General features: G+C 41.8%; 1 protein-coding gene across 2 annotated transcripts; it reads right to left on the bottom strand.

Annotated features, from left to right (window-relative positions):
- Positions 1–72: 72 nt before the first annotated feature.
- On the bottom strand, positions 73–7347 carry LOC124013778. Of its 2 annotated transcripts, XM_046328289.1 has the most exons (13): positions 7250–7347; positions 7014–7045; positions 6672–6738; positions 6435–6567; positions 6009–6153; positions 5751–5871; positions 4753–4840; positions 2045–2156; positions 1782–1887; positions 1624–1702; positions 1343–1412; positions 1117–1231; positions 73–720 (listed from the first exon to the last, which is right to left on the bottom strand). In XM_046328289.1, coding segments are annotated over exons 1-13 (1128 nt in total). In that variant the 5' UTR covers positions 7251–7347; the 3' UTR covers positions 73–661. The 2 variants fall into 2 exon arrangements, with proteins under 2 accessions (XP_046184245.1, XP_046184244.1); XM_046328288.1 differs by having other exon boundaries at positions 73–1231.
- Between the last annotated feature and the right edge of the window lie 5945 nt (positions 7348–13292).

Genomic DNA, 13292 nt, shown 5'->3' with positions numbered 1-13292 from the left:
GTGTATTTGAGTCTGAGCCAGAGATTTGAAGAGTAACTTTGAGTTCTGGAATAAGATGGCCTCAACAGTAGATACTTGAAAATCAGCTTTATTTAAACTAAAGACAATGAGAAAATGTACATGCTAGAACATGTACAAAAGGCTTGTTCCTTTTGTACCATTGGCAGTGAGAGGGTTCTTTCTACAGATCACATTTTTTTTAAAGTATTGTGCAGATTGTCAGAAGCTACTTTTCTAATAACAGTATTGGTTTTTAAGTATATGCACAATGTCGAAGAAATAACAGGAAATACATGAATACATATGTAAACAAGTTTCATTTTTAGGAAGAAGTGGAATGGAAGGGGTTCCATCTCAGTACCAGACAGTGACTTCGTCTTCACTGTGCACATGAAGAAATGGGGTTGAGAGGAAGCCACTTTAGACAATTGAGATGCACCCAGGGTACAGTGGAGGCTGGTGGGAGGAACTATAGAAGGACAGGCTCATTGGAATGGCTGGAATGGAATGAAAGAAACGGAGTGAAACGTTTCCATGTGTTTGTGTTTGATACCGTTCCACCCATTACAATGAGCCTGTCCTCCTATAGCTCCTCCCACCAGCCTCCACTGCCAGGATATTGCACTTTGCCTCTGACAGAGGACAGTGTCGTGGGCAGTGATTAGTTCAGGCGTCGAACAGATCGGGTGGTCAGAGTGGACAGGTTTCTTTGGGTCAGGGCTGCGAAAGACAAATCTAACAACTATTAGGTCATGACAATAATGTTCTCCAACACAGGAAACACTTGGCTTGGAGTTTGGATTCATCAAATCAATTAAACTAGTCCTCAACCTTCAACCAATCGCTATCCTTCACCCGTTAGGCACTTGTCAAACTCATTCCACGGAGGGCTGAGTTTCGGTGGGTTTTCGATCCTCCCTTATACTTGACTGATAAATGAAAGTCATTGATTAGAATGGAACTCTCCTCACCTGGTTTAGGTCTTAATTACAAGGAAAAACCAGCTGACACTAGGCCCTCCAGGGAATGAGTTTGACAAGTTCCTAACTGAAGTTTGACAAGTGCCATGAATTCCCCCTGCTATAGGCACTTGTTCTGAGAAGATGACGTATTTACCTGAGAAGTCCAGTTGATAGCTGAATCTCCTGGTAGTGAAGTTCATAGTTCCATTTGGGTTCTGCTGGTACTGGGCTTCAATGTCCTGGCTGGATACACTGCAGGTGTCGCTCGTCTACAGGATTAAGTCAACACACGCTGCTTGGTCATGTGTTTTTAATGTAGTAATATGAAGACTACTCTTATGGAGTCTGATGAGAGAGAGCAGTAAAACGGTTCATCTTACTTTGGCAAAGTCTTTCCAGCTTCCATCCACGTCTTGAAACTGCCAACGGGACTGTAAACCCAATCCTCCACTGAGAGGACAGGAATTAGACAGTTTTTCATTATTTGTCACATTGTACAGTTGTTACACATGGGTTCTCTCTAGCAGGTCAGAAAGGCCTTGACTGATGACCAGGACATCTTCCTGACTACATGAGCAGACCAGGAAAAACTCTTGGCCCTAACCTAGACTTTGGTCAGTAAAACTCCTTGCTCTAGGTTCCCAGCCTGTATTGTCCATACCTGCTTGTTTGTTGAGCTTCACATTGAGTTCTCCTCACAATTCTTTTGGTCCCGATGCGAACGTTGGTCTGACACAGGCCTGGAAGAGACACAGAAAACTTCAGGACTGTTCCTAGACAGGTCACTTTATGGTACACCAGTATTTAAGTCAGTCGGACCTGAGAAGTCGAGGGTGTAGGAATATCTCCCAGCTTTGAAGCGTATCTGTCCCTTAGGGTTCTTCTGGTAGCGTCTCTCAATCCCAGCACTCCCCAGTGAGCAACTCTGGAAATAGCCACATATTATGTGCTGCTATACCATGACTGTCTCCCTCCCCCTTTCTCACATTAATGAGGGCATATACAATATACATACAATATACAATCTGTCATGTAGTGTGCTATTTGCAAAGGTTCAAGAAATAAAATAATGTCCCACTCACTGGAGTCTGGTATTCTATCCACACTCCCTCCTCATCCATGAATTCCCAGGTGTAGCCAGCAGAGGGAGGTGGTGAGGTAATTACAGTGGGGGCTGATTGGGCAATGGATACGCTGCAAAGAAATAGTGAATTTACACTTCAGTGTTGCTGTGACAAGAAACTAGGTGTGAAACTACAGATGATCACACTTGCATATGTCAGGAAAGTATGTAAAGTTATCTTGACACTGAGTTGAGGTCAAAGGGGAAACCAATCACACTAGAGAGAAGCTGCAATATTTTGTTATAAATAATGTATATTTAATGCTATTATTATGTTGTGGCTATTTTGTTTTGGTGTTTGTAACTTTTTCTGTATAGATTTGATGAATATTTCTCTTGAATAACACCTACAAGATTCCTATAGGCCAGTTTGTATACAGAAAGGCTGCGCTCCAGGCTGACTACATTGCAGACGGCGGCCAAATCTCACAATGCCTGGATGGGTTTAAATAATCAGCTAAACACATCATATAATACAGCTGCCTGAGTGCTCAGTCGATGATGCAATACAACGAATGCAGTGAAGTTGACCTGGAACTTACCCATTCAAATAACTTTGGCAACACAACCATCACACAGGTTAAATTAATGAGGCAGGTGCCTAACGGTGTATATAGATGAGGCAGCATAATAAATGCTGTTCACCGTAGGTCCTAGGGGAAGAGGCTAGGGGCCAAAATACCTGCTGTTCATCGTAGGCCACAGGGGAAGAGGCTAGGGGCCAAAATACCTGCTGTTACAGGCAACATTCGCACTGAGCTAAAGGGTAGAGCTGCCGCTTTCAAGGTGCCGGACACTAATCCGGAAGCTTATAAGAAATCCCGCTATGCCCTGCGATGAACCATCAAACAGGCAAAGCGTCAATACAGGATTAAGATTGAATCGTCCTACACCGGCTCTGACGCTCGTCGGATGTGGCAGGGCTTGCAAACTATTACAGACTACAAAGGGACTACAAAGGGAAGCACAGCCACGACATGAGCCTACCATGAGCCTACCAGATGAGCTAAGTCATGCTTCGAGGCAAGCAACACTGAGGCATGCACAGCTGATGCATGAGAGCACTGTGTGATCGTCCGTAGCCGACGTCAGTAAGACGTTTAAACAGGTCAACATACACAAGGCTGCGGGGCCAGACGGATTACCAGGATGTGTGCTCCGGGCATGTGCTGACCAACTGGCAGGTTTCTTCACTGACATTTTCAACATGTCCCTGATTAAATCTATAATACCAACATGCTTCAAGCAGACCACCATAGTCCCTGTGCCCAAGAACGCAAAAGGCAACCTGCCTAAATGACTACAGACCCATAGCACTCACGTCTGTAGCCTTGAAATGCTTTGAAAGGCTGGTAATGGCTTACATCAACACCATTATCCCAGAAACCCTAGACCCACTCCAATTTGCATACCGCCCGCCCAAACAGATCCACAGATGATGCAATCTCTATTGCACTCCACACTGCCCTTTCCCACCTGGACAAAAGGAACACATATGTGAGAATGCTATTCATTGACTACAGCTCAGTGTTAAACATCATAGTACCCTCAAAGCTCATCACTAAGCTAAGGAACCTGGGACTAAACACCTCCCTCTGCAACTGGATCCTGGACTTCCTGACGGGTCGCCCCCGGGTGGTGAGGGTAGGTAGCAACACATCTGCCACAATGATCCTCAACACTGGAGCTCCCCAGGGGTGCGTGCTCAGTCCTCTCCTGTACTCCCTGTTCACCCACGACCTATCCCTCAACATAACCAAGACTAAGGAGATGATTGTGGACTACAGGAAAAGGAGCACCGAGCACGTCCCCATTCTCATCGACGGAGGGAGCTCTAGTGGAGCAGGTTGAGAGCTTCAAATTCCTTGGTGTCCACATCAACAACAAATTAGAATGGTCCAAACACACCAAGACAGTCGTGAAGAGGGCACGACAAAGCCTATTCCCCCTCAGGAAACTAAAAAGATTTGGCATAGGTCCTGAGATCCTCAAAAGGTTCTACAGCTGCAACATTGAGAGCATCCTAACCGGTTGCATCACTGCCTGGTACGGCAATTGCTCGGCCTCTGACCGCAAGGCACTTCAGAGGGTAGTGCGTACGGCCCAGTACATCACTAGGGCTAAGCTGCCTGCCATCCAGGACCTCTACACCAGGTGGTGTCAGAGGAAGGGCCAGAAATGGTCAAAGACCCCAGCCACCCCCGTCATAGACTGTTCTCTCTACTACTGTATGGCAAGCGGTACCGGAGTGCCAAGTCTAGGACAAAAATGCTTCTCAACAGTTTTTACCCCCAAGCCATAAGACTTCTGAACATGTAACCAATGGTTACCTACATGTGCATACTACCTCAATAAGCCTGACTAACCGGTGTCTGTATATAGCCTTGTTACTCTTATTTTCAAATGTATTTTTACTGTTGTTTTATTTCTTTACTTACCTACACACACACACACACCTTTTGTCCCTCACTATTGGTTAGAGCCTGTAAGTAAGCAGTTCACTGTAAGGTGTTGTTGTACCTGTTGTATTCGGTGCACGTGACAAATAAACTTTGATTTGATTTGAAGAGGCTAGGGGCCAAAATATCTGCTGTTCACCGTAGGCCCTTTCCTAGGGGAAGAGACCAGGGGTCTAAATGGAATAAGGCTGTGGATGAAACCTCATACCTGCCATTCCCTGAGACGACGGAGTTGAACTTTGGACGCCGCCGGACGTTTCTCTGTACCCGGGTGGCTGAATTGGTCTGTGTCATAGCTGAAGAAGACATACATAGGCTAAGAGAACCCTTTGTATTGTACGGGAAAATGCTGTCTAGCAGGATATGCAAAGTGTTGTCAATTGCTCTACAACAACAAAAAATAAACTTAAAGCGGTAATCAGCAGTTGAAACTAAAACAAATCCTTCTTCATGCCCCTGTTTTGGTAAAAAGGTAAGGGAGGAAGCTGGGGAAATGTAACCAATCTCAAAGTCATATAGATATGATTGCAAGGACTGACCATCCATGATATCAAAAGCATAGTTTTAACCATGTTTTGAGGCTAATAAATGTTTGTGTACATTTACAAACGCTGGAGTAAAACAAGCTTGTATTTTGGGCATGACAGTTGAACTAAGCTCATAAGGCATTTCTAAGTTATATTCTTCAAGAGTCAATAGGTACATATCATTAAGTTCAAAAAGTGATGTAGCAACTGATCAATTCAACCCATAGTGCAGAAGACCTGCCTTGTAGCGCAGTTGACATTTAAAGGTCATTTACAATTGAGCCAACATATGCAGCGTCTAAGTGAATGCAGTCTCTGCAAACGTGGTAACATTGCCTCCAATTTGTAAGTCGCTCTGGATAAGAGCGTCTGCTAAATGACTTAAATGTAAAAAATGTAAATGTAAATGTCAATTGTGCTAAGCACAGATCTTCCACGCTATGGATTGAATCAAACCCCAAGTGCCAGATCTCAACCCCGGTGTTCCCTCTTTATGCTACTGGCTACTTTCTGTGTCACATCACACTGTATGTGGTGGGATGAGGGGTAAAACAGTCTAATTGGGAGGGATTATATGAATTTACAATAAGAAACACTTGTTTTGTTGTTTTTCCACTGCACGTTTCGAAACGTTTTGCAACAGCATGACCTAATGAATACGGCCTTGTGTGGAGTATACCTGTGAAGTCTAACGTGTAGCTGTTCCTCCCCGCAGTGAAGTGGAAGGTCCCCTGAGGTCTGAGGATGTACTGTCGTTCCACATCACCACTACTGACTGAGGACGAGCCTTGACCTGGACCCTGGGGTCGGGAGAGGGGGGGGTGGGGAGAAAGAGAGAGAGAGAAATGAAATATGCAGGGAGATTTTCAGTTTTGATTTAACTCCAATTTAAAACGTTGTATTATAGGACCATTTGGGAACTTTCAGATTCACTCACCAAAGAACCGTATTCACGCCATATCATATCGTCTTTGAAATACCACCCGATGTCTTCACTTTGACCCTGAGGTAGGAACGTGAGTCGCCGTACACCCATGGCAGCATTTTGAGCCTCAATCTGATCAAAATCTATATAGACCTGCCTAGAATACACAGAGCAGAAAGGCTACACACACAATCCTCCTGTTTGTTCAAAAACATATGTCAGAACTGAGGTTACTGAACTATTGTATAACATATAACAAATACATAATCAGATCTTAGGTTTGAGTCTTAATTCTCTTAAAATACTTCCTCTCCTGTTCACCTCCTTGAACCAATGTTATCTATCAAGGAAAGGGGACAGGGAATGAACACTATTCAAGACTATTGGGATGCAACTTGTATAATAGAAATTGCTACTAAACGTCTACTGTACACTGACCCCATGTGTGATGGGTAGATGTTCATTCCTTTGGCCCCAGGCTGGCAGTAGTGGGTCTCGATCACATGGTCATTGCCAATACTAAGCCATCTCTCTCCTTCATACAGCTGCCACTCAAAGTGGCTCCCCCTGGCTGTCGAAATAGAAATAGCTATAGCAATTGTGCATCATCTGTTGAAGTTGCCCCCTATGCACTGATCTAAGGTCAGTTTCTGTAGTTCTTTCCCTTTAACTTACCCGAGGCAGACTGACTAGAAGTGCTCTGCTCATAGTTCTCTTCCTCCTCCTCCTCTTCCTCATTTTCCTTCAACAAGGATTAGACCGGTAATAAACAAGTATGAAGCTATTTCCTATAAATAATGTACATCTACAGAATGATAAACCGGCAGGTCTATGAGCTCTTATTCATGGTTAAACACTTGATTTTCTGCTATGGCAGATTTATTGCTCAAGTAGTCAGCTGTGACATCAGCATTAGCCATTTGATAAGAAAATGTTTTGTTGGTGTGTTATTGACTATAGTCTATGCAAACAATAATGCAACTGAGAAATGTTGACCTGTAATGCTCGTAAACTTACCAGATAACTATTGCCAAACCCACGTAATGACACTGTAAATAACAGATATTAAACGTAATCATTATAACAAAGTTAAAAAATAATCTAGGCAATGACGAGCCGACTTGCTTGCTTTAGTACAAAAAACCTCCCAAAATATTAAATGCGTATTAAATCATGTATAGAAAAGTTATTTGAAAGGCAAGTTATTTAAATATAACAGTCAAATGGTTGTATATTTTTTTAAAACGTCTTACTTTTAGTTGATAATACAGAATGGAAATCTCATTCGTCTTTACACATCAGGCAAGACTTTATTTTGTATTGCTTTCACTTTCATTTCTTGGGCATGACGGGCGCGGCTGTTTCGCATAAAACATAATTTTTCTCCAATCTGAAAGGTTAATAAAGATGAACAAAGGGTTGGTGAAACGCAGAGTTAGTAGAACCAAGAACAATCATGGAAACTACCAGAACACAAAATAAAAGTATCCAAACATTTCAGATTTTATTCCAGTTTTTAATCAAAACCTTATTTCATGGAAACATACTGTTTTTTTGTCTTTATTCATTGTGTACAGTAACAACACGGCAGTTTAAGCTTTCAATCATATTGAGGTACCTAGGACAAGCGTCAGACCTTTTTTAGGAACATTTTAACGCAGTGTTATTCCAACATTGTTACTACCACATTACTGTAGATTGTATTGCATTGATTTTCATAAAACATAATCAATTCATCATTGCTAAAAGTCAAACTGTTCTTAACAGAATTCTGAGAATTTATTGCAGCAATACAAATGTAACTCATCTAGGTGTAAAGTACAAGGCAGTCAGCGGGCTGTTTATTCTGAACAGCCATGTTAGAAATGAACACAAGCTACATGACCAATGATGTGTATATACATAATTGGCTATGACCCTTGATTCAAATAAATGATTCAATTAAAATATTAATGCTTGTTTAACAAGGTTTCGAACACCTGAGATAAAAGGTACATTTCAACATCATGCACACAAATGTTATCTAACTAGATGTCCCAGTTACTTGATCATGGCAGTCTGCTACAGCATTCCTCATACATGTATACCCTACAAAGACAAAGTGCAATATCTGCTTAAAATATTTAACAGCCAAATCTGACTTCAAAGTCTTTTTCTGTCCAGACATACAGCAATTTCTGGTACTTCATGATATATTCTGATTGACTGGGTTGTTCTTGTCAGGAAACAAAATGCCTTATTATCACATATTACACCAGGCCATTACAGGCCATTACAGGCCATTCTTACCAAATTTGCAGATAATGCACGTTGCTTTTGCAGGGCATCAACAACAAAACACACACAGAAAAAGGTAAACAGTTTGTTATTGTGCATGTTGTTTCATACACAGTGTGTACAGGAGTATATCCAATATCTGTAGTCCTTTTCTGCAATAGGTATGCATTTCGTTAGTGATCTAATGGCAGGTTCTTGCATATAAATCATAGCAACCCAACAATTCTACGTCCCCTAAAATAAACAGCAATGATGATGTCAGAGTGTTGCGTTGTTCTTCATACTCTCTAGACACGCCTGATGTTGCGCGTCGCCCTTGTAGACTGGTTGGTTTGCTTCATGGCTGCAAAAGACAAGAGACATTTACAGAATGCTTCAGACAAGGCCTAAATACATATTGTCATTCCTTTTCTAGAAAATCGAACTATAAGAATGATGACCTTCAAAAGAGATCCCAATGAAGTTGTGTCTCCTCTAACATGAGTTACACATCATCTGCAAGGCGACACACGTCTTGAGGCCTCCTACCTGAGAAGTCCAGCTTGTAGGCCTGTCTGTTGACAGTGGGGGACATGGATCCATTGAAGTCCTTCTGGTACTGGTCTTCAATGTCAGCACTGTCTTTGAAGGTGTGCCAGCGTCCACTTTTCCCCCCAAACTGCCACTCTGGAGATTCACTCTGACCCACTGGAGACAACTTCACCCTCTGGAAAGCAGACGTCACTCGACCAATTCTGTTCAATCAGAGAGACCGATACGTTTGTCTCAAGTAAAACATCAATACATTCAAATCAGCACATTCAAATAATGAGGGTTTTTATCTATGGCACAGTCGATGTCTTCTCCTAAAGTAGCAATCCGTTCGATTGTGTTTGAACTTACAGAATTCCGCTTTGAGGTGGTTGGTACTTTGGACGACGGACAACTTTCCTCTTCCTCTTGCCGCTCACCTGTCACCTTTCTGACAAACACAAAATTAACAGAGAAATGAATAAGCAACACAGAAAATGTTTATTCACATACTTTCACTTTCCCAGTTACGTTGAGTCTTTCGGTTTTGAGTGAATCACAGACATGAGTGAGTCACAGACATGAGTGAGTCACAGACATGAGTGAGTCACAGACATGAGTGAGTCACAGACATGAGTGAGTCACAGACATGAGTGAGTCACAGACATGAGTGAGTCACAGACATGAGTGAGTCACAGACATGAGTGAGTCACAGACTGGCAACTGCTTGGCAACGACCAGTGAAGGGCATGGATCCATTAGCACGTACGGCCCAGTACATCCAGGAGCTCTATAACAGGCAGTGTATATATGTGTAATTATATATATACAGTTGGAGATGGAAGTTTACATTCACTTAGGTTGGAGTCATTAAAACTATTTTTTTAACCACTCCACAAACTTCTTGTTAACAAACTATAGTTTTGGCAAGTCAGTTAGGACATCTACTTTGTGCATGACACAATTCATTTTTCCAACAATTGTTTACAGACAGATTATTTCACTTAAAATTCACTGTATCACAATTCCAGTGGGTCAGAAGTTTGCATACACTAAGTTGACTGGGCCTTTAAACAGCTTGAAAAATTACAGAAAATCATGTCATGGCTTTAGAAGCTTCTGATAGGCTAATTAACATAATTTGAGTCAATTGGAGGTGTACCTGTGAATGTATTTCAAAGCCTACCTTCAAACTCAGTGCCTCTTTGCTTGACATCATGGGAAATCAAAAGAAATCAGCCAAGACCTCAGAAAACATATTGTAGACCTCCACAGGTATGGTTCATCCTTGGGAGCAATTTCCAAACGCCTGAAGGTACCACGTTCATCTCTACAAACAAAAGTATGCAAGTATAAACACCATGGGACCACGCAGACATCATACCGCTCAGGAAGGAGACGCGTTCTGTCTCCTAGAGATGAACGTACTTTTGTGTGAAAAGTGCAAATCAATCCCAGAACAACAGCAAAGGACCTTGTGAAGATGCTGGAGGAAACAGGAACAAAAGTATTTATATCCACATGAAAACGAGTCCAATATCGACATAACCTGAAAGGCCGCTCAGTAAGAAAGAAGCCACTGCTCCAAAACCGGCATAAAAAAATCCAGACTACGATTTGCAACTGCACATGGAGACAAAGATTGTACTTTTTGGAGAAATGTCCTCTGGTCTGATGAAACAAAAATAGAACTATTTGGCCATAATGACCATCGTTATGTTTGGAGGAAAAAGGGGGAGGCTTGCAAGCCAAAGAACACCATACCAACAGTGAAGCACGAGGGTGGCAGCATCATGTTGTGGGGGTGCTTTGCTGAAGGAGTGACTGGTGCACTTCACAAAATAGATGGCATCATGAGGATAGAAAATTATGTGGATATATTGAAGCAACATCTCAAGACATCAGTCAGGATGTTAAAGCTTGGTTGCAAATGGATCTTCCAAATGGACAATGACCCCCAGAATACTTCCAGAGTTGTGGGGAAATGGCTTAAGGACAACAATGTCAAGGTATTGCAGTGGCCATAACAAAGCCCTGACCTCAATCCTATAGAAAATTTGTGGGCAGAAATGAAAAATCTTGTGCGAGCAAGGAGGCCTAAAAACCTGACTCAGTCACACCAGCTCTGTCAGGAGGAATGGGCCAAAATTAACCCCACTTATTGTGGGAAGCTTGTGGAAGGCTAACCGACACGTTTGACCAAAGTTAAACAATTGAAAGGCAATGCTACCAAATACTAATTGAGTGCATGTAAACTTCTGACCCACTGGGAATGTGATGAAAGAAATAAAAGCTGAAATAAATAATTCTCGCAACTATTATTCTGACATTTCACATTCTTAAAATTATCCTAACTGACCTAAGACAGGGAATTTTTACTAGGATTGAATGTCAGGAATTTGAAAAACTGAGTTTAAATGTATTTGGCTAAGGTGTATGTAAACTTCCGACTTCAACTGTAAAAACTGTATAGCCGCGTTATTGTTATTTTATTGTGTTACTATTTCCTTTTTTTCTTTAGCAAATGTTTTACTTTTTAACTCTGCATTGTTGGGAAAGGGCTCGTCAGTAAGTATTTCACGGTAAAGTCTATACCAGTTGTATTTGGCACATGTGACAAATAAAATGTGATTTGATTGTTTTGACATGAACGTTTTAATGTCAATATAAGTGTTTGTCTGAGGTTTCTTTCAGTCTGACTCACGTCTGAAACGGATCTTGAAGATATTGGAACCGATGTTGAACGTAAGAGAACCGTTACGGTTGCGTTGGAATTTCTTCTCGATCTCAGAACTCTGGATGGGGCCTGGGTTTCCCTTGGAATCCTGAGAGAAAAAACAAACACTCTTCCTGTCACTCAACAATGGTTTCTGTGACACTTTTTTAAATCTTCGATAGCATTACATGTCATATGATATTATGTTTCTAAGCTGAATTAAGACTGGAGAAGAGGATTCCAGAGTTCCAGAAGAGGTTTCCATGGTTCAGTTTACTTCCCGAATTGACTGAATTGAAATAGAATAGACCTTAACCCTGGCATGTTCCTAAGTTCAGCTTCTAAAGATAACGGTACACTTGGGGTTGTTGCCTGGTGTTCTGCTGTACCTTTTCTCCATATTTGGTCCAGCCTTTGCTATTTGAGTAGAACCGGATCCACTCTGTCTGCTGACCATCCAAGCGCCTCACCCTCGATTCTTCTTACCGCGGACTTTCATCGCCTTGAAATCAATACTCACTGCTCTACAGACAGAGAGAGAGAGAGAGAGAGAGAGAGAGAGAGAGAGAGAGAGAGAGAGAGAGAGAGAGAGAGAGAGAGAGAGAGAGAGAGAGAGCGCGAGAGAGCGAGAGAGCGAGAAAAGTTACCAAAAGTATTTGTTCAAAATCCTTGAAAGAATTTTGATCAGTCAACCAAACCATATTAAGTAATCAGAACAACAGTTTTCAGCTGTACTAATATAATTGCAAAATAGTTTTCTAATGATCAATTAGCCTTTTAAAATTATAAACTTGGATTAGCTAACACAATGTGTCATTGGAACACAGTAGTGATGGTTGCTGATAATGGACCTGTTTGCCTATGTAGATATTCAATTTAAAAAATCAGCCGTTGCCAGATACAATAGTCATTTACAACATTATCAATGTCTACACTGTATTTCTGATCAATTTGATGTTATTTTAATGGACATAAAATGTGCTTTTCTTTCAAAAACATGGACATTCCTAAGTGTCTCCAAACTTTTGAACGGTAGCATACAGTGGGGCAAAAAAAAAATATTTAGTCAGCCACCAATTGTGCAAGTTCTCCCACTTAAAAAGATGAGAGTGGCCTCTAATTTTCATCATAGGTACACTTCAACTATGACAGACAAAATGAAAAATAAATCCAGAAAATCACATTGTAGGATTTTTAATGATTTTATTTGCAAATTATGGTGGAAAATAAGTATTTGGTCACCTACAAACAAGCAAGATTTCTGGCTCTCACAGACCTTCTTCTTTAAGAGGCTCATCTGTCCTCCACTCGTTACCTGTATTAATGGCACCTGTTTGAACTTGTTATCAGTATAAAAGACACCTGTCCACAACCTCAAACAGTCACACTCCAAACTCCACTATGGCCAAGTCCAAAGAGCTGTCAAAGGACACCAGAAACAAAATTGTAGACCTGCACCAGGCTGGGAAGACTGAATCTGCAATAGGTAAGAAGCTTGGTTTGAAGAAATCAACTGTGGGAGCAATTATTAGGAAATGGAAGACATACACGACCACTGATAATCTCCATCGATCTGGGGCTCCACGCAAGATCTCACCCCGTGGGGTCAAAATGATCACAAGAACGGTGAGCAAAAATCCCAGAACCACACGGGGGGACCTAGTGAATGAACTGCAGAGAGCTGGGACCAAAGTAACAAAGCCTACCATCAGTAACACACTATGCCGCCAGGGACTCAAATCCTGCAGTGCCAGACGTGTCCCCCTGCTTAAGCCAGTACATGTCCAGGACCG

Source organism: Oncorhynchus gorbuscha, linkage group LG25 (genome assembly GCF_021184085.1).
Source record: "Oncorhynchus gorbuscha isolate QuinsamMale2020 ecotype Even-year linkage group LG25, OgorEven_v1.0, whole genome shotgun sequence".
Taxonomy (NCBI): domain Eukaryota; kingdom Metazoa; phylum Chordata; class Actinopteri; order Salmoniformes; family Salmonidae; genus Oncorhynchus; species Oncorhynchus gorbuscha.
The sequence above is the reverse complement of the archived record's forward strand: the minus strand, read 5'-3'. Positions and strand labels throughout refer to the sequence as shown.